Source organism: Taeniopygia guttata, chromosome 31 (genome assembly GCF_048771995.1).
Source record: "Taeniopygia guttata chromosome 31, bTaeGut7.mat, whole genome shotgun sequence".
In the NCBI taxonomy this organism is placed as follows: Eukaryota; Metazoa; Chordata; class Aves; order Passeriformes; family Estrildidae; genus Taeniopygia; species Taeniopygia guttata.
Window position 1 is genome coordinate 1,709,401 of NC_133056.1, and position 20,213 is coordinate 1,729,613.

Sequence of the window (20,213 nt, forward strand, 5' to 3'; positions counted from 1 at the left end):
GGCAATAAAGAAGAGAAACGGGAAATAATGGAGAGAAATGGGAAATAACGGAGAGAAACGGGAAATAACGGAGAGAAACGGGAAATAACGGAGAGAAACGGGAAATAACAGAGAGAAACTGCAACTGAGGAGTGAAATGGGCAACAACGGAGAGAAATGGGCAACAAAGAAGAGAAACGGGAAATAACGGAAACGGGAAATAACGGAGGGAAACGGGAAATAATGGAGAGAAATGGGAAATAACGGAGAGAAATGGGAAATAACAGAGAGAAACGGGAAACGATGGAGAGAAACGGGAAATAACTGAGAGAGACGGGAAATAACGGAGAGAAATGGGAAACAACGGAGAGAAATGGGAAACAACGGAGAGAAATGGGAAATAACGGAGAGAAATGGGAAATAACGGAGAGAGACGGGAAATAACGGAGAGAAACGGGAAATAACGGAGAGAAATGGGAAATAACGGAGAGAAATGGGAAATAAAGGAGAGAAATTGCAACTGAGGAGTGAAATGGGCAACAACGGAGAGAAACGGGAAATAACGGAGAGAAACGGGAAATAACGGAGAGAAATGGGAAATAACGGAGAGAAACGGGAAATAACAGAGAGAAATGGGAAATAACAGAGAGAAATGGGAAATAACAGAGAGAAACGGGAAACGATGGAGAGAGACAGGAAACAACGGAGAGAGACGGGAAACAATGGCGTTATGTGGGCAACAATGGGTGTGACGCGGGCAATAAAAGAGAGAAACGGGCAACCAAGGAGTGAAATGGGCAACAATGGAGAAAAACGGGCAACAGTGGAGAGAAACGGCAACCGCAGTGTGAGATGGGCAACAAAGGACAGAAATGGGAAACAATGGCGTGCAACGGGCAACAACGGGTGTGAGATGGGCAATAAAGGAGAGAAACGGGCAATAAAGGAGAGAAACGGGCAACAACGGGTGTGAGATGGGCAATAAAGGAGAGAAACGGGCAATAAAGGAGAGAAAGGGGCAAACGGGAAACAATGGCGTGAAATGGGCAATAAAGGTGTGAAATGGGCAATAAAGGAGAGAAACGGGCAATAAAGGCGTGAAGCGAGCGGCGGCTCCCTCGGCCGTCGCTGGAAGAGGGGACCCTCCCCCTCGGGGACTTGGGGGTCCCCCAAAACTCCCCAAATCCCCCCAAACCCCCGCGCCGGCCCCCGGCGCTCTGCCCGCTTCCAACATGGCAGCCGCTGGTTGCTATGGCAGCGCGGCACGCCGCTGCCAGTTTCCAACATGGCGCGTCGCCGGGCAACGGCCCCGCCCTCCCGTCTCCGCCAATCAGCGCGCGCGGCCGCCCGGAGCGAGCCATGATAGGGCGCGGCGCGGCTCACGTGACCGGAAGTCCGCTCTGGCCGGGCGTCTCGGTGGTCGGGGCGGCCGCGGGGCTCTGAGGGGACTTTTGGGGGTTTTGGGGTTTTTGGGGGTCCCGAGAAGTTTTGGGGACCCTCCGCTCCCCCCTTCGGCTCCCCCCGAAGCGGCGCCGCCGCCGCGGGCCCGCCCCGCCATGGCGCAGGCCCGGGGGGTGAACAGCGTGCGCTTCAACCAGGACCAGAGTGAGTGGGGGGCCGGACCCCAAAACCCGAAACCCCCAAACCCGAAACCCCCGAACCCTCAAACTCCGAACCCCAAACCTCCGAACCCCAAAACCCCGAACCGAACCCCCAAACCCGAAACCCCGAACCCTCAAACCCCGAACCCCAAAACCCCAAAACCCGAAACCCCGAACCCCAAAACCCCGAACCCTCAAACTCCGAACCCCAAACCTCCGAACCCCAAAACCCGAAATCCCCGAACCCCAAAACCCCGAACCGAACCCTCAAACTCCGAACCCCCAAACCCGAAACCCCGAACCCTCAAACCCCAAAACCCGAACCCCAAAACCCCCAACCCGAAACCCCCGAACCCCAAAACCCGAACCCTCAAACTCCGAACCCCCGACCCCGAAACCCCGAACCCTCAAACCCCAAAACCCGAACCCCTGAAACCCCGAACCCCAAAACCCGAAAACCTGAACCCCAAAACCCCAAACCTCCGAATCCCCGGACCCCCGAACCCCTGAAACCCCGAACCCCCAAAATCCCAAACCCTCAAATCCCCAAACCCCGAACCCCCAAAATCCCAAACCCTTAAATCCCCGAACCCCCAAAATCCCAACCCCGACCCCCCAAACTCCAAACCTCCCTCGGCACCTCCAGCGCCCCCCGGGACCCCCAAAACACCCCCGGGGACCCCCAAACCGCTGCGGTGCCCCCCGTGACACCCCCAAAACCCCTCAGCCCCTCCTGAAATGCCCCCCGGGGACCCCCAAACTCCCCTGAACCCACCCAGGGACCCCAAAACCCACCCAGGGACCCCCAAATCCCCCCAATCCCCCCAGGCTGTTTCTGTGTGGCGATGGATTCGGGGGTGCGGATCTTCAACGTGGAACCGCTGATGGAGAAAGGGCACCTGGGTGAGGGTGGGCACCTGGGGGAGGGGTGGGGGGCGTGGGGGGGCACCTGGGGGCACCTGGGGGCACCTGGGGGCACCTGGGGGGCACCTGGGGGAGGGGTGGGGGCACCTGGGGGGCACAGGGGGTACCTGGGGGGCACCTGAGGGGCACCTGGTGAGGGTGGGGGCACGGGGGGCACCTGGGGGAGGGGTGGGGGGCGTGGGGGGGCACCTGGGGGGCACAGGGGGTACCTGGGGGCACCTGAGGGGCACCTGGGTGAGGGGTGGGGGTACCTGGGGGGCACCTGGGGGCACCTGGGTGAGGGTGGGGGCACCTGGGGGAGGGGTGGGGGGCGTGGGGGGGCACCTGGAGGGCACGGGGGGCACCTGGGGGGAACGGGGACATGGGGGACATGGGGGGGCATGGGGGATCCCCAGGGGGGTTTTGGGGATCCCCAGGGGGGGTTTTGGGGTTCCCCGGGAGTTTGGGGTTCCCCAGGGGGGTTCGGGGTTCCCCGGGATTTTGGGGTTCACCGGGGGGGGTTTGGGGGGTTCGGGGTTCCCCGGGGGGGTTTTGGGGTCCTTAGGGGCACAGAAGGGCCCCGGGCAGGAATTTTGGGGTCCCCCATGGCTGCGAGGGGAGTGCGGCATTTTTGGGGGGTTCCTCAGCCGGGGGGGGGGGGAGGTTTGGGGTGTCTGGGGGTGGTTTTTGGGGGGGTCCCTAAATTGAGGAGGGGGTTTTGGGGTGCGCTGGGCTGGGGGGGGGTGCTCAGGTTTGGGGGGTCTCCCAGCTGGGGGGGGGTCCCCAAATTTGTGCTGCCCCCCCCCCATCCCCCCGCCGGGCTGGGAGGGTCCCCGGAGCGGGGGCGTCGCTCGGTTTTGGGGGGCCCGGTGGGGTTTGGGGGTGCCCCCCCCCTCCTCGGGGGGGTTCCCCGGTTTGGGGGTCCCCCCTGATTTGGGGGTGCCCCAGACGCGGAGCAGGTGGGCAGCGTGGGGCTGGTGGAGATGCTGCACCGCTCCAACCTGCTGGCCATCGTGGGCGGCGGCAGTCACCCCAAGTTCCCCGACGCCTCAGGTGCGCCCCAAAACCGGGGGACCCCGAAACCGGGGAGCAAATCCACTGGGGGGGACCCCAAACCCGGGGGGGACCCCGAAACTGGGGGGCTAAATCCACTGGGGGGGGTCCCCAAACCCGGGGGAACCGAAAACTGGGGGGCAGATTCACTGGGGGGGTTCCCAAACCCGGGGAGACCCCAAAACTGGGGGGACCCCGAAACCGGGGGGACCCCGAAACCGGGGGACAGATTCACTGGGGGGGTCCCCAAACCCGGGGGGACCCCAAAATCGGGGCGCCAAATCCACAGGGTGGGTCCCCAAACCGGGGGGACCCCAAAACCGGGGAGACTTCAAAATCGGGGGGCAAATTCACTGGGGGGTCCTCAAACCCGGGGGGACCCCGAAATCGGGGCGCCAAATCCACAGGGTGGGTCCCCAAAACCGGGGGGACCCCAAAACTGGGGGGCAAATCCACTGGGGGGGTCCCCAAACCCGGGGGGACCCCAAAATTGGGGCGCCAAATCCACTGGGGGGGTTCCCAAACCGGGGGGACCCCAAAACCGGGGCCCAAATTCACTGGGGGGTCCCCAAATGCCCTGGGGGTTCCCAAAACCGGGGGGACCCCAAAACCGGGGGGACCCCAAAACCGGGGGGCCAAATTCACTGGGGGATCCCCAAATTCCCTGGGGGTCCCCCATAACCGGGGGAGACTCAATTCCCTTGGAGATCTTCCAAAACCGGGGTGTCCCCAGTGCCGGTGTCCCTATCCCCGGTTTTGGGTGTCCCCGGTTTTGGGGTGTCCCCGGTTTTGGGGTGTCCCCAAGCTGCTGTCTGTCCCCAATTTCGGGGTGTCCCCAGTTTCGGGGTGTCCCTAATTTTTGGGTGCCCCACGCACTGTCTGTCCCCAATTTCGGGGTGTCCCCAGTTTCGGGGTGTCTCTAATTCCGGGGTGTCCCCAATTTTTGGGTGCCCCACGCACTGTCTGTCCCCAGTTTTGGGGTGTCCCAGTTCTGGGGTGCCCCATGTGCTCTTTGTCCCCAGTTCCAGCCTGTCCCGCTTTTGGGGTATCCCAAATTTCGGGGTGCCCCACACGCTGTCTGTCCCCATTTTGGGGTGTCCCCGTTATCGGGGTGTCCCAAATATCGGGGTGCCCCCAATTCCAGGGTGTCCCAAATTTCGGGATGTCCCCAATTTCGGGGTGTCCCCAGTTCCGGGGTATCCCCAGTTTTGGGGTGCCCGTTTTCGGGGTGTCCCCTATTTCGGGGTGCCCGATTTCAGGGTGTCCCCGGTTTTGGGGTGCCCCAATTCCAGGGTGCCCCAATTTTGGGGTGCCCGGTTCCGGGGTGCCTGTTTTCGGGGTATCCCAAATTTCGGTGTCCCAGTTCTGGGGTGCCCCATTTCGGGGTATCCCAGTTTCGGGGTGCCCGGTTTCGGGGTGCCGACGCGCCATCTCTCCGCAGTGCTGATCTGGGACGACGCCCGCGAGGGGAAGGACAAACTGGTGCTGGAGTTCAGCTTCCCCCGGCCCGTGCTGGCCGTGCGCATGCGGCACGACCGGTACAACTGGGATAGACTGGGATAAACTGGGATAAACTGGGACAAACTGGGATAGACTGGGATAGACTGGGAAACTGGGATAAACTGGAACAAACTGGTGCTGGAGTTCAGCTTCCCCAGACCCGTGCTGGCCGTGCGCATGCGGCACGACCGGTACAGCTGCGATAGACTGGGATAAACTGGGAGAACTGGGATAAACTGGGACAAACTGGGATAACTGGGATAAACTGGGACAGACTGGGAAACTGGGACAAACTGGGATAAACTGGGATAAACTGGGACAAACTGGTGCTGGAGTTCAGCTTCCCCCGGCCCGTGCTGGCCGTGCGCATGCGGCACGACCGGTACGGCAACTGGGAAACTGGGATAGACTGGGACAAACTGGGATAAACTGGGATAGACTGGGATAACTGGGATAAACTGGGACAGACTGGGATAGACTGGGATAAACTGGTGCTGGAGTTCAGCTTCCCCCGGCCCGTGCTGGCCGTGCGCATGCGGCACGACCGGTACGGCAACGGGGATAAACTGGGATAAACTGGGACAAACTGGGATAAACTGGGAGAACTGGGAGAACTGGGATAAACTGGGAGAACTGGGAGAACTGGGAGAAACTGGGACAAACTGGGATAAACTGGGATAACTGGGATAAACTGGGACAAACTGGGACAGCTGGGTAAACTGGGACAAACTGGGCAACTGGGACAAACTGGGATAAACTGGGACAAACTGGGACAACTGGGCAAACTGGGCAAACTGGACAGACTGGGCAGACTGGGAACTGGGACTGGGACTGGGAACTGGAACTGCAACTGGGAACTGGGAACTGGGAACTGGGACTGGGGGGGACTGGTTGAACTGGGAGGCACTGGTTGAACTGGGAAGCACTGGTTGAACTGGTTTAACTGGTTTCACTGGTTTAACTGGTTTAACTGGGATGAACTGGTTTCACTGGTTTAACCGGTTTGCCCCCAGGCTGGTGGTGGCCCTGCAGAACCGGCTGTACGTGTTCTGTACTGGGAGCACTGGGGGGCACTGGGGAGGCACTGGTTGAACTGGGAGGCAGTGGTTTAACTGGGAGGCACTGGTTTCACTGGTTTAACTGGTTTAACTGGTTTCACTGGTTTCACTGGTTGAACTGGTTTCACTGGTTTGCCCCCAGGCTGGTGGTGGTCCTGCAGAACCGCATCTACGTCTTCTCCTTCCCGCACCGCCCCACGAAGCTCTTCGAGTTCGAGACCCGCGACAACCCCAAAGGTGGGACCCCAAACCCCGGGGGGACCCCAAAAACCACGGGATTTTTGGGGTGCAGGGACACCCCAATGTCCTTGGGCTTTTTGGGGTCCCAATGTCCTGTGGGGTATTTTTGGGGTGCCCTGGGGTGATTTTGGGGTGTCCCGTGGGTGATTTTGGGGTGCTCTGGGTGATTTTGGGGTGATTTTGGGGTGCCCGGGGTGATTTTGGGGTGCCCCCGCAGGGATCGTGGATCTCTGTCCCAGTTTGGAACGCGCCTTACTGGTGTTCCCGGGACACAAGTGCGGCAGCCTGCAGCTGGTGGTGAGCCAAACTGGGAGCACTGGGAGGGACTGGGAGGGAACTGGGAGCACTGGGAGCCAAACTGGGAGCACTGGGAGCACTAGGAGGGAACTGGGAGCACTGGGAGGGGACTGGGAGCACTGGGAGCCAAATTGGGAGCACTGGGAGGGAACTGGGAGCCAAACTGGGAGGGTCTGGGAGGGACTGGGGGGAACTGGGAGCACTGGGGAGGAGCTGGGTGGATACTGGGGAGCACTGGGGCCATACTGGGTTACACTGGTCCGTACTGGTCTGTACTGGTCCGTACTGGTTGGTACTGGTTTATACTGGTCCATAGCAGTACACACTGGTCCATGCTGGTCTGTACTGGTCCGTACTGGTTTTCCCGCTAGACATGGGCACGGCGCAGCCCGGCTCCTTGTCAGCACTGGTACACACTGGTCTGTACTGGTCTGTACTGGTCTGTACCGCTCTGTACCCGTCCGTACAGATCTGTATTGGTCCGTACTGGTTTCTACTTGTCCAGAGTGATTTATCCTGGTTTATACCGGTCCATATTTGTCCATACTGGTTTACACTGGTTTATACTGGTCCATACTGGTTTATACCGGTCCATACTGGTTTATACTGGTCCCTACTGTCCCCAGGACCTGGGCTCGGCGCAGCCCAGCTCCTCGTTGGCACTGGTACACACTGGTCTGTACTGGTCCATACTGGTTTATACTGGTCCATAGTGATTTATACTGGTTTATACTGGTTTATACTGGTCCGTACTGGTTTATACTGGTCCATACCGGTCCGTACTGGTTTATACTGGTCCATACCGTTCCCAGGACCTGGGCTCGGCGCAGCCCGGCTCCTTGTCAGCACTGGTATACACCAGTCCGTACTGGTCCATACTGGTCTATACTGGTTTATACCGGTCCGTACTGGTCCATACTGGTTTACACTGGTTTACACTGGTCCCTACTGTCCCCAGGACCTGGGCTCGGCGCAGCCCGGCTCCTCCTCGGCGCCGGTGGCGATCAGCGCGCACCAGAGCGAGCTGTGCTGCGCCGCGCTGAGCGCCCCGGGCTCGCTGCTGGCCTCGGCCTCGCGCCGCGGGACCCTGATCCGCCTCTTCTGCACCCAGAGCCGCGCGCGCCTGCTGGAGCTGCGCCGGGGCACCGACCCCGCCACGCTCTACTGGTGGGACTGGGGGGACTGGGGGGACTGGGGGGGACTGGGGAAACGGGCACCGACCCCGCCACGCTCTACTGGTGGGGCTGGGGGCACTGGGGGGACTGGGGAAACTGGGGGGACTGGGGGGGCTGGCACCGACCCCGCCACGCTATACTGGTGCCACTGGGGGGACTGGGGGGACTGGGCAAACTGGGGAAACTGGGGAAACGGGCACCGACCCCGCCACGCTATACTGGTGCCACTGGGGGAACTGGGAACACTGGGGAAACTGGGGAAACGGGCACCGACCCCGCCACGCTATACTGGTGGGACTGGGGGAACTGGGGGGACTGGGGGGACTGGGGAAACAGGCACCGACCCCGCCACCCTATACTGGTGGGACTGGGGGGGCTGGGGGGACTGGGGGGGCTGGGAGGGACTGGGGAAACTGGGGAAACTGGGAACACTGGGACCGACCCCACCACCCTATACTGGTGGGACTGGGGGCATTGGGGGGGCTGGGGGGGCTGGGGGGACTGGGGAAACTGGGAGCACTGGGGGGGACTGGGAAACGGGAAACGGGCACCGACCCCGCCACGCTATACTGGTGGGGCTGGGCAAACTGGGAACACTGGGGGGGACTGGGGAAACGGGCACCGACCCCGCCACCCTATACTGGTGGGGCTGAGGGAACTGGGGGGGACTGGGGGAACTGGGAGGGAGTGGGGGAACTGGGGAAACTGGGACCGACCCCGCCACGCTCTACTGGTGGGACTGGGGGCACTGGGGGGGACTGGGGGGGACTGGGAGGGAACTGGGAGGGAGTGGGGAAATGGGCACCGACCCCGCCACCCTCTACTGGTGGGACTGGGGGCACTGGGGAAACTGGGACCGACCCCGCCACGCTATACTGGTGGGACTGGGAGCACTGGGAGGGACTGGGGGAACTGGGGGAACTGGGACTGACCCCGCCACGCTGTACTGGTGGGGCTGGGGGGGCTGGGAGGGACTGGGGGGGCTGGGAGGGGCACCTGAGCACTTGGGGACCCCTCCCAAGGCGATTTTGGGGTGCTGCCCCTCCCAGCCTGGTTTTGGGGTTCCCTCCCTGCCCGGCTGAGCTGCTCCAGCTCCGCCGTACTGGGGGCACTGGGAGGGACTGGGGGCACTGGGGGGCACTGGGGGACACTGGAGGTGGACTGGGGGAGCCCCGGCCTGGTTTTGCGGTGTCCCCCCAGCCCTGATGGGGTTTTGGGGTTCCCCCCCATTCCTCACGGGTTTCTTGGGAGGTTTTGGGGTGCCCCCAGCCCTGGTGAGGTTTTTGGGGTTCCCCCCAGCCCTGGTGAGGTTTTGGGGGAGGTTTTTGGGGTGCCCCCACCCGACGGTTTTTGGGGTGCCCCTAGCCCTGGTGAGGTTTTGGGGGAGGTTTTGGGGTGGCCCCATCCCTGACGGATTTCGGGGTGCTCCATCCCTGACAGTTTTAGGGGGAGGTTTTGGGGCGCCCCCAGCCCTGACGGATTTTGGGGTGCCCCCAGCCCTGATGGGGTTTTGGGGTGCCCTGGTGAGGTTTTTGGGGGAGGTTTTGGGGTGCCCGCACCCCTAACAGTTTTTGGGGTGCCCCCAGCCCTGGTGAGGTTTTGGGGGAGGTTTTGGGGTGCCCCCAGCCCTGGTGAGGTTTCAGAGGAGGTTTTGGGGTGCCCCCACCCCTGACAGTTTTTGGGGTTCCCCAGCCTGTCCTTCAGCCCCGACTGCTCCTTCCTGTGCGCGGCCAGCGACAAAGGCACCGGCCACGTCTTTGCCCTGCGGGACACGCGGCTCAACCGGCGCTCGGCGTGAGTTGTGGGGTGTGGGGGGTCCCCCAAACCCGCCGGGCCCCCCGAGCCCCCCTGACCCGCTGTGCCCCCCAGGCTGGCGCGCGTGGGGAAGGTGGGGCCGGTGCTGGGCCCCTACGTGGAGTCCCAGTGGTCCCTGGCCAGTTTCGCCATCCCGGCGGAGGCGCCCGGGGTGTGCGCCTTCGGCAGGGCCGGCCGCAGCCCCAGCTCCGTCATCGGTGAGACCCCGAGAGACCTGAATGTGCCTGAAATAACCCCGAGAGACCCCCTGAAATAACCCTGAAACACTCCTGAAATAACCCTGAGAGAGCCCTGAAATATCCTAAATGTGCCTGAAATAACCCTGAGAGAGCCCTGAAATACCCCAAATGTGCCTGAAATAACCCTGAAACACCCCCTGAAATATCCCAAACGTGCCTGAAAATAACCCCAAAACACTCCCTGAAATAACCCCAAAACACTCCTGAAAATAACCCTGAAACACTCCTGAAATAACCCCAAAACACTCCTGAAAATAACCCTGAGAGACCCCCTGAAATACCCCAAACGTGCCTGAAATAACCCTGAGAGACCCCCGGAATAACCCTGAGACGCTCCCTAAATAACCCAAATAAACCTTAAATAACCCAAACCCCCTCAGGACCCCCTCAACCCCCCCCAAACCCCCTCAAATCCCCCCTAAACACCCCCAGGCCCCTCCCAAACCCCTCCAAACCCCCCCATGGCCCCCCTAAACGCCCCCAAATGCCCCCAACCCCCCCCCAAACCCCCCCTAGGCACCCCCAGGGCACCCCTCAAACACCCCAAAACCCCCTCAAAATCCCCCTAAACCCCCTCAAATCCCCCCTAAACCCCCCCCCAAATCCCCTCAACCCCCCCTCAAACCCCCCCCCTAAACCCCCTCAAACCCCTCCTAAACACTCACAGGGCCCCCCTAAACTCCCTCAAACCCCCTCAAATCCCCCCCAAACCCCCTCAAACCTCCCCTAAACCCCCTCAAACCCCCCCTAAACACCCTCAAATCCCCCCAAACCCCCTCAAACCCCCCCTAAACACCCTCAACCCCCCCCCTAAACACCCTCAAATCCCCCCAAACCTCCTCAAACCCCCTCAAGCCCCCCGCAAACCCCCCCTAAACCCCCTCAACCCCCCCCAAATCCCCTCAACCCCCCCCAAACCCCCCCAAATCCCCTCAACCCCCCCTAAACCCCCCCCCAAACCCTCTCAAACCCCCCAAATCCCCCCAAACCCTCTCCCCCCCCCCCCAGCCGTGTGCGTGGACGGCACCTTCCACAAGTACGTGTTCAGCCCCGACGGGAACTGCAACCGCGAGGCCTTCGACGTCTTCCTGGACATCTGCGACGACGACGACTTCTGACCCCCCCCGGGACCCCCAAAACCCCCCCGGGACCCCCCGAGCCGGGGGACCCCCCCCAAAACCAGCCGGACCCCCCCAAACCTCGCCCGTGTCTTTATTGGTGTCTCGGCGTAACAAAGGGGGTTTAAAAAGCTCCAAAAGGGGGGGAGGGGGATACAAAATCGGGGTCCCCCCCCGCGTGCCCGGGGACCCCCCCCGCGTTTTGGGGGGGTGGGGAGTCCCCCCCCTCCTGCCCCTCCCCCGCCCGTGGGCCCGGCCCAGCCTTTGGCCCAGGGGGGGTTTGGGGGTCCCGGGGTGCTGGTGATGATTTGGGGGGGGGGGTTGGCACGTGTGTAGCCCTTTAAGAGAGGGGGGAGGGGTGGGGGAGGGGCTCAGAGGGAGGAGGTGGGGGGGTCGGTGCCGAATTTGAGGCGGTAGATGAAGGTTTTGGTGGGGAGCAGCACCTGGGGGGGATGGGGGGGGTCAGGCAATGAACCCGTCCCCCCCTCCCCGCACTCCCCAGTGGTTCTTTCCAACCCCCCCCCGCTCGGCAGTGGTGCGGTCCGAGGTGGGATTGCCTCCCCCCGTACCCCCATGGTTCGCTCCAGTCCCCCCCCGCCTCCCCCTTCCCAATGGTTCATCCCAACTTCGACCCCCAGCCCAGCGTCGTGCCCCCCCCCGCCCCCGTCTCCACAATGGTTCGGCCCAACCTTGTTTCCCCCCCCCCGCATTCCCCAGTGGTTCAGCCCAGTGCCACCCCGACCCCAGCGGTTCAATGGTTCAGCCCGTGTTCTCCCCCCCCCCCATTCCCTGATGGTTCACCCCATATCCCGCCCCCCCCAATTCCCTGATGGTTCACCCCCTGCCCCTCCTCCCCCCCCCCGCTCTCACAATGGTTCATTCCCAAAGCCCCCAGACCCCCAAACTCGGGGTGGGGGGGGGGAGTGCAGAGACCCCCCCCGGGGGGTGAGGGAGTCCCCCAAAAACCCCTGACACCCCCAGACCCCCCCAGACCCCAATGACACCCCCAGACCCAGTGGGTGGGTGACGTAGCTCCCACAGGTGTAGCACCCCCAGACCCCAATGACACCCCGTGACCCCTGTGACCCCCTCAGACCCCGGTGACACCCCCAGACCCCCGTGACACCCACCGGGTGGGTGACGTAGCCCCTGCAGGTGTAGCACCCCCAGACCCCAATTACACCCCCAGACCCCAATGACACCCCCAGACCCCTGTGACCCCCCCAGACCCCGGTGACACCCACCGGGTGGGTGACGTAGCCCCCGCAGCAGTAGCACCCTGTGACCCCTGTGACCCCTGTGACCCCAGTGACACCCCCAGACCCACCGGGTGGGTGACGTAGCCCCCGCAGCAGTAGCACCCCGTGAGCCCCCAGACCCCAGTGACCCCCTGTGACCCCCAGAGCCCCCAGACCCACCGGGTGGGTGACGTAGCCCCCGCAGCGGTAGCACCCCGTGACCCCTGTGACCCCTGTGACCCCCGTGAGCCCCCAGACCCACCGGGTGGGTGACGTAGCCCCCGCAGCGGTAGCACCCCGTGACCCCAGTGACCCCAGTGACCCCTGTGACCCCAATGACACCCCCAGACCCACCGGGTGGGTGACGTAGCCCCCGCAGGTGTAGCACCACGCCGTCAGGTCCCGCAGGCTCAGCACCAGGGGGTGTCCCTGTGCCCCCCCGTGTGCCAACATGTGCCCCCCGGAGTAGCGCCCGCACAGCACCTGCACGGCACGGAACGGAACGGGTCGGAACGGGTCGGACTGGCTCAGATCGGACCAGATCGGATCGGATCGGCACGGATTGGCACGGATCGGATCAGATCAGATCGGATCAGACCGGATCGGACCGGATCGGACCGGATCGGATACGATTGGATCAGATCAAATCAGATCGGATCGGACTGGGTCGGACTGGATCGGATGGGACTGGATTGGATCGGCTCAGACCAGGTCAGACCGGGTTGGACCGGATCGGCACGGATTGGATCCGATCAGATCAGATCGAATCGGATCGGCACGGATCGGACCGGACCGGATCGGGTCGGATCGGATCGGATCGGATCAGCATGGACCAGATCGGATTGGCACAGATCGGACCAGATCGACAGGGATTGGATCAGCACGGATCAGATCGGCACAGACCGGACCAGATCGGATTGGACCGGATCGGCACAGATCGTATCGGCACAGATCGGAGCGGGTCGGATCGGATCAGCACAGATTGGGGGTTTTGGGGTGGTTTTGGGGTGGTTTTGGGGTGTTTTAGGGTGATTTTGGGGTATTTTTGGGCTGATTTCGGGTGTTTCGGGGTGTTTTTGGGCTCGTTTTGGGGTGGTTTAGTGTGATTTTGGGGTGCCATTTTTGGCCTGTTTATCGGCCGGTTTTAGGGTATTTTCAGGCTGTTTTTGGGGTCTTTTTGGACTGTTCTGGGGCTATTTTTGGGCTGGTTTTGGGGTATTTTTGGGCTGTGTTTGGGGTGATTTTTAGGGTATTTTTGGGCTTTTTCAGGGTATTTTTGGGCTGGTTCTGGGCTGTTTTGGGCTGGTTTTGGGGGGCCATACCTGGTGGCAGGTGAGGCAGAGCCGGTCCTCGGGGGCGGTGTATTTTTGGGGTGTTTCAGGTAATTTCTGGGTTATTTTTGGGTTGTTTTTGGGGTGATTTGGGGGGTATTTTTTTGGTGTTTTTGGATTATTTTTGGGCTGTTTTTGGGGTGATTTTGGGGGTATTTTTGGGCTGGTTTTGGGGTGATTTTGGGGGTATTTTTGGGCTGCTTTGGGGGTGTTTTTGGGTTGTTTTTGGGGTGATTTTTGGGGTGATTTTGGGGGTATTTTTGGGCTGTTTTGGGGTGATTTTGGGGGTATTTTTGGGCTGTTTTTGGGCTATTTTGGGGATGTTTTTGAGGTGATTTTGGGGGTATTTTTGGGGTGTTTTTGGGGTATTTTTGGGGTGATTTTTGGGTTGGTTTTGGGGTGATTTTGGGAGTATTTTTGGGGTGTTTTTGGAGTGATTTTGGGGGTATTTTTGGGCTGTTTTTGGGGTGATTTTGGGGGTATTTTTAGGCTGCTCTGGGGGTGTTTTTGGGTTGGTTTTGGGGTGATTTTTGGGGTGATTTTGGGGGTATTTTTGGGGTGTTTTGGGGTGATTTTGGGGGTATTTTTGGGGTGTTTTGGGGGTATTTTTGGGGTGTTTTGGGGGTATTTTTGGGGTGTTTTGGGGGTATTTTTGGGCTGTTTCAGGGTATTTTTGGGCTGTTTTTGGGCTGTTTTTGGGGTGATTTTGGGGGTATTTTTGGGCTGTTTTTGGGGTGATTTTGGGGGTATTTTTGGGGTGTTTTTGGGGTGATTTTGGGGGTATTTTTGGGGTGATTTTGGGGGTATTTTTGGGCTGTTTTTGGGGTGTTTTTGGGTTGGTTTTGGGGTGATTTTGGGGGTATTTTTGGGCTGTTTTGGGGTGATTTTTGGGCTGTTTTTGGGCTGTTTTGGGTTGTTTTTGGCTGTTTTTACCTGGTGGCAGGTGAGGCAGAGCCAGTTCTCGCGGCGGCTGCCGCAGACCCCGCAGGGGGGGGGCAGCAGCTCCCCCAGAGCCCCCCCGGGTGGGGGAGGGGCCACGGCCCCCAGGTGGGGACAGCCCTGGAGGGGCGTGACCGCGAACAGCGCCCCCTGGCGGCGGGGAGGAACGGCGGCATGAGCGCTGGGGGGTCCCAAAATCCCACCCCAAACCGCGCCCCAAAAACCCCCACCCCAAAAACCCCCACCCCAAACCCTGCCCCAAACCCCACCCCAAAAACCCCCACCCCAAATCCCCCACCCCAAACCCTGCCCCAAAAACCCCCACCCGAAACCCCCCCCCCCAAATCCCCCATCCCAAATCCCCCACCCCAAACCCTGCCCCGAAAACCCCCACCCCAAAAACCCCCACCCCAAATCTTGCCCCCAAATTCTCCCCCCAAATCCCTTATCCCAAACCCTGCCCCAAATCCCCCACCCCAAATCCCCCACCCCAAATCCCCCACCCCAAAAACCCACACCCCAAATCTTCCCCCCAAATCCTCCCCCAAATCCCCCACCCCAGATCCTCCCCCTAAATCCTCCCCCCAAATCCCCCACCCCAAATCCCCCACACAAACCCATCCCCCAAAACCCCCACCCCAAATCTGCCCAGACCCCTCCCCAAAATCCAAACCCCCCCAGACCCCTCCCCCAACCCCCTCCAGACTTTCCTCAAACCCCCCCAAAACCCCCACCCCAGACCCCTCCCCAAAATCCAACCCCCCCCCCCGCCCCTCCCCCACCTCCTCCAGCTCCTCCTCCTCCCAGCAGGGGCCGCTCGCGGCCGGGGGGGCGGGGCCCGGCGGAGACTCCGCCCCCTTTTCCGCTTCGGCCCCGCCCCCGGCCCCGCCCCCGAGCTGCAGCGCCCCCAGGCGGCGGGCGGCGGCAGTGACGTCATCGGCTGTGGTTGTGACGTCATCGGCGGCGGCAGTGACGTCATCACCGCCCTCCTCCTCCTTGGGGGGCTCAACTGGAGCGGGGGGGAGAGAGGAGGGGGTTGGGGGGTTTGGGGGGTCCTGGGTGTCCCCGTGGGACTGGGACAGGGCTTGGGGGTCCCGGGGGTCCATGGGGGGTCCCGGGGCGGTTTGAGGGGTCCCAGGGCAGTGTTGGAGGGGTCCCAGGGCAGTTTGGGGGGTCCCGGGGCAGTTTGGGGGGTCCCAGGGCAATGTGGGGGGGTCCCAGGGCTGTGGGGGGGGGGTCCCAGGGGATCCCAGGGCAGTTTGGGGGGGGTCCCGGGGGGTCCCGGGGGTCCTGGGGTGGTGTTGAGGGGTCCCGGGGGTCCCAGGTCAGTGTGGGGGGGTCCCGGGGCAGTGTGGGGGGGTCCCGTGGGGGTCCCGGGGCAATGTGGGGGGGTCCCATGGCAGTGTGGGGGGGTCCCATTGCAGTGTTGGGGGTCCCATGGCAGTGTGGGGGGGTCCCATGGCAGTGTGGGGGGGTCCCGTGGCAGTGTGGGGAGGGGTCCCGGGGCGGTGTTGGGAGGCCCCGAGGGGGTCCCATGGCAGTTTGGGGGGTCCCAGGGCAGTTTGGGGGGTCCCAGGGCAGTGTGGGGGGTCCCGGGGGTCCCGTGGCAGTGTGGGGGGGTCCCGGGGCAATGTGGGGGAGTCCCGTGGGGGTCCCAGGGCAGTGTGGGGGAGTCCCAGGGCAGTGTGGGGGGTCCCAGGGGATCCCAGGGCAGTTTGGGGGGGGTCCCGGGGGTTCCCGGGGGTCCTGGGGTGGTGTTGAGGGGTCCCAGGGGTCCCAGGTCAGTGTGGGGGTCCCGGGTCAGTTTGGGGAGGGGTCCCAGGTCAGTGTGGGGGTCCCGGGTCAGTTTGGGGAGGGGTCCCAGGTCAGTGTGGGGGTCCCGGGTCAGTTTGGGGAGGGGTCCCATTGCAGTGTTGGGGGGTCCCGGGGCAGTGTGGGGAGGGTCTCACCGGGGGGCAGGCGCAGGCAGCTCCAGCAGCCCCTCTGTGCCCGCAGGGTCCGGCCCAGCGCCCGCAGCGCCGCGGGTTGGGGGGTCCCGGGGGGCGGCAGCGAGGGGGGGTCCCCCAGCAGGACCCCCAGGCACTGCCCCACCCCCTCGGCCGTCACCGACAGGTTGTAGCCGCCCTGAGACCCCCGAACAGAGACCCCCAAACAGAGACCCCCGGGTCAGAGACCCCCAAACAGAGACCCCCAAACAGAGACCCCCGGGTCAGAGACCCCCACCCCCCCAGTGCCACCCCCCCCATGGGACCCCCAGACCAACCCCCCAAACCCTGACCAGGCCCCCCCGGCACATCTGACCCACCCTGGGACCCCCAGTGGGACCCCCAGACCCCCAGAGAGACCCCCAGGGTCTCCCCAAACCCCCAGGACCCTTTCCAGCCCTCCCTGGGACCCCCAAATCCCCCCTTGGGGACCCTCAGGACCCCAAACCCCCCCTTGGGGACCCCCAGGACCCCCAAATCCCCCCTTTTGGATCCCCCAGGACCCCAAACCGCCCCTTTGGTGACCCCCCAGGACCCCAACCCCCCCGTTTTAGGACCCCCCAGGACCCCCAGGCCCCCCCTTGGGGACCCCCAGGACCCCCCAGGACCCCAAACCGCCCCTTTGGTGACCCCCCAGGACCCCAAACTGCCCCTTTGGGGACCTCCACTCTCTTTGGGGAACCCCAGGACCCCAAACCGCCCCTTTAGGACCCCCAGGCCCCCTCAAACCCCCGTTTTAGGACCCCCAGGACCCCCCCAGGACCCCAAACCTCCCTTGGGGACCCCCAGGACCCCAAACCGCCCCTTTAGGACCCCGCAGGACCCCCAAACCCCCCCTTGGGAACCCCCCAGGACCCCAAACTGCTCCTTTGGGGACCTCCACTCTCTTTGGGGAACCCCAGGACCCCCAAACCCCCACTTTAGGACCCCCAGGACCTCCCAGGACCCCCCAGCCCCCCCCGGCCCCCCTGACTCACCTCGAGCAGCAGCACCAGGCGCCCCCCCGCCAGCCCCCCCAGCAGGTGGGTCATGAGGCCGAAGGTTTGGGGGGACACCAGACACCCCCCCAGGGGGTCCCCCCGGCCCGCGTCGAACCCGGCGGAGACCAGCACCAGCTCCGGCCCGAACTGGGGGACACAGCCTCAGGGGGGGCTCAGCGACCCCCACAGCGCCCCTTGGGGGGCACCGACACCCCCAAAGTGCCGCCGCGGCCCCACAGCCCAACACGGACCCAAAAAGGAGCCCCAAAAGGGTCCCCCCACCCCAAATCACAGCCAGAGCCCCCCAGAGGGACCCTGAGCCCCCCAAATCACAGCCAGAGCCCCCCCAGAGGGACCCTGACCCCAAAAAGGGACCCTGACCCCCCCAAAAAGGGACCCTGACCCCCCCAAAGGGAACCTGACCCCAAAAAGGGACCCTGACCCCCCCAGAGGGACTCTGACCCCAAAAAGGGAACCTGCCCCCCCCAGAGGGACTCTGACCCCCCCAAAAAGGGACCCTGACCCCCCCAAAGGGACCCTGACCCCAAAAAGGGACCCTGACCCCCCCAAAAAGGGACCCTGACCCCCCCAGAGGGACCCTGACCCCCAAAAAGGGACCCTGACCCCCCCAAAAAGGGACCCTGACCCCAAAAAGGGACCCTGACCCCAAAAAGGGACCCTGACCCCCAAAAAGGGACCCTGACCCCCCCAAAAAGGGACCCTGACCCCAAAAAGGGACCGTGACCCCAAAAAGGGACCCTGACCCCCCCAAAGGGACCCTGACCCCCAAAAAGGGACCCTGACCCCCCCAAAAAGGGACCCTGACCCCAAAAAGGGACCCTGACCCCCCCAAAAAGGGACCCTGACCCCCCCAAAGGGACCCTGACCCCCCCAGAGGGACCCTGACCCCCCCCCAAAGGGACCCTGACCCCAAAAAGGGACCCTGACCCCCAAAAAGGGACCCTGACCCCCAAAAAGGGACCTTGACCCCCCCAAAGGGACCCTGACCCCAAAAAGGGACACGACCCTTCCCCAAAGAGACCCAACAGCGCCTTAAACAGCCCCGATACCCAAAATAAACCCAAAATAAACACAAAATAAACCCAAAATAAACACAAAATAAAAACAAAATAAACCCAAAACAAACTCAATTTCCCCCCAAACAAACCCCAAATAACCCCAAATAAACCCCAAAAACCCCCAATAACCCCGAACAAACCCGAAATAACCCCAAATAAACCCCAAATAACCCAAAACAAACCCAAATAAACCCCAAAAAACCCCAAACAACCCCAAATAACACCAAATAACCCTAAAGAACCCCAAAAACCCCCAAACAAACCCCAAATAAACCCGAAATAACCCCAAACAAACCCGAACAAACCCCAAATAAACCCAAATAACTCCAAATAAAACACAAAAAATCCCAAATAACCCCAAATAATAACCCCAAAAATCCCCAAATAACCCCGAACAAACCCGAAATAACCCCAAATAAACCCCAAATAACCCAAAACAAACCCAAATAAACCCCAAAAAACCCCAAACAACCCCAAATAACACCAAATAACCCTAAAGAACCCCAAAAACCCCCAAACAAACCCCAAATAAACCCGAAATAACCCCAAACAAACCCGAACAAACCCCAAATAAACCCAAATAACTCCAAATAAAACACAAAAAATCCCAAATAACCCCAAATAATAACCCCAAAAATCCCCAAATAACCCCAAAAATCCCCAAATAAACCCCAAATAACCCCAAATAAACCCCAAATAACCCCAAATAAACCCCAAATAACCCCAAAAACCCCAAATAAACCCCAAATAAACCCCAAATAACCCCAAAAATCCCCAAATAACCCCCAAAAAAACCCAAATGACTGCAAACAAACCCCAAATAAACCCCAAATAACCCCAAATAACCCCAAATAAACCCCCAAAAACCCCAAATAAACCGCAAAAAAAACCCAAAATAACCCCAAATAACTGCAAACAAACCCCAAAAAAACCCCAAATAACCCCAAATAACCCCCCAAAACCCCCCAGCCCCCTCTCACCTGAGCGGCCAGGGGCAGCAGCAGCCGGCTCAGCGCCGTCACGTACTCGGGGTCCCCCACTCGGGGTCCCCCCCAGGCCACGTTGACGGTGAAGCCGCGGCCGGGACCCCTCCCCCGGCGCCGCGGGGACCCCCCGGGACCCCCCGGGAAAAAGGAGCCGTCCCCACGGTGCAGGGACACGTACAGCACACTGCGGGACCCCAAAAGGGACACTGGCACCCCAAAAGGGACACTGGCACCCCAAAAGGGACACTGGCACCCCGGAAAGTGACCCAGAGACCCCGAAAAGTGGCACTGGGACCCCGAAAGTGACCCCGGCGCCCCGAAAAGTGACCCAGAGACCCGGAAAAGTGATGCAGAGAGCCCGAAAAGTGACCCCAGCGCCCCGAAAAGTGACCGAGAGACCCTGAAAAGTGACCCAGAGACACCGAAAAGTGACGCAGAGACCCCAAAAAGTGACACTGGCACCCCGAAAAGTGACACTGGCACCCCGAAAAGTGACACTGGCACCCAGAAAAGTGACCCAGAGACCCCGAAAAGTGACCCAGAGACCCCAAAAGTGACCCAGAGACCCCGAAAAGTGACCCAGAGACCCCAAAAAGTGACCCCAGTGCCCCGAAAAGTGACCCCAGCACCCCGAAAAGTGACCCCGGCGCCCCGAAAAGTGACCCAGAGACCCCAAAAAGTGACACTGGCACCCCGA

The 20,213-nt window shown here is 61.9% G+C and overlaps 2 protein-coding genes across 2 annotated transcripts in view; one reads left to right on the forward strand and one right to left on the reverse strand.

Annotated features, from left to right (window-relative positions):
• The first annotated feature begins 1,350 nt into the window (after window positions 1-1,350).
• Window positions 1,351-11,058, forward strand: WDR45 (WD repeat domain 45). Its single transcript, XM_072920318.1, has 10 exons — window positions 1,351-1,584; window positions 2,409-2,483; window positions 3,432-3,536; window positions 4,978-5,074; window positions 6,237-6,331; window positions 6,552-6,631; window positions 7,590-7,798; window positions 9,499-9,600; window positions 9,676-9,818; window positions 10,869-11,058. The coding sequence occupies exons 1-10, from the start codon at window positions 1,536-1,538 to the stop codon at window positions 10,976-10,978; spliced, it is 1,065 nt and encodes a 354-aa protein (XP_072776419.1). The 5' UTR covers window positions 1,351-1,535; the 3' UTR covers window positions 10,979-11,058.
• The window catches only part of HDAC6 (histone deacetylase 6), a 36,332-nt gene continuing 27,176 nt past the window's right edge, over window positions 11,058-20,213 (reverse strand). The window contains exons 21-27 of the mRNA XM_072920210.1: window positions 19,511-19,700; window positions 17,449-17,598; window positions 16,436-16,610; window positions 15,269-15,495; window positions 14,481-14,636; window positions 12,571-12,699; window positions 11,058-11,421 (exon numbers count right to left, since the gene is read on the reverse strand). Coding sequence (XP_072776311.1) covers window positions 11,350-11,421; window positions 12,571-12,699; window positions 14,481-14,636; window positions 15,269-15,495; window positions 16,436-16,610; window positions 17,449-17,598; window positions 19,511-19,700 — 1,099 coding nt within the window. The 3' untranslated portion in view covers window positions 11,058-11,349. The remainder of the gene's footprint in view (window positions 11,422-12,570; window positions 12,700-14,480; window positions 14,637-15,268; window positions 15,496-16,435; window positions 16,611-17,448; window positions 17,599-19,510; window positions 19,701-20,213) is intronic.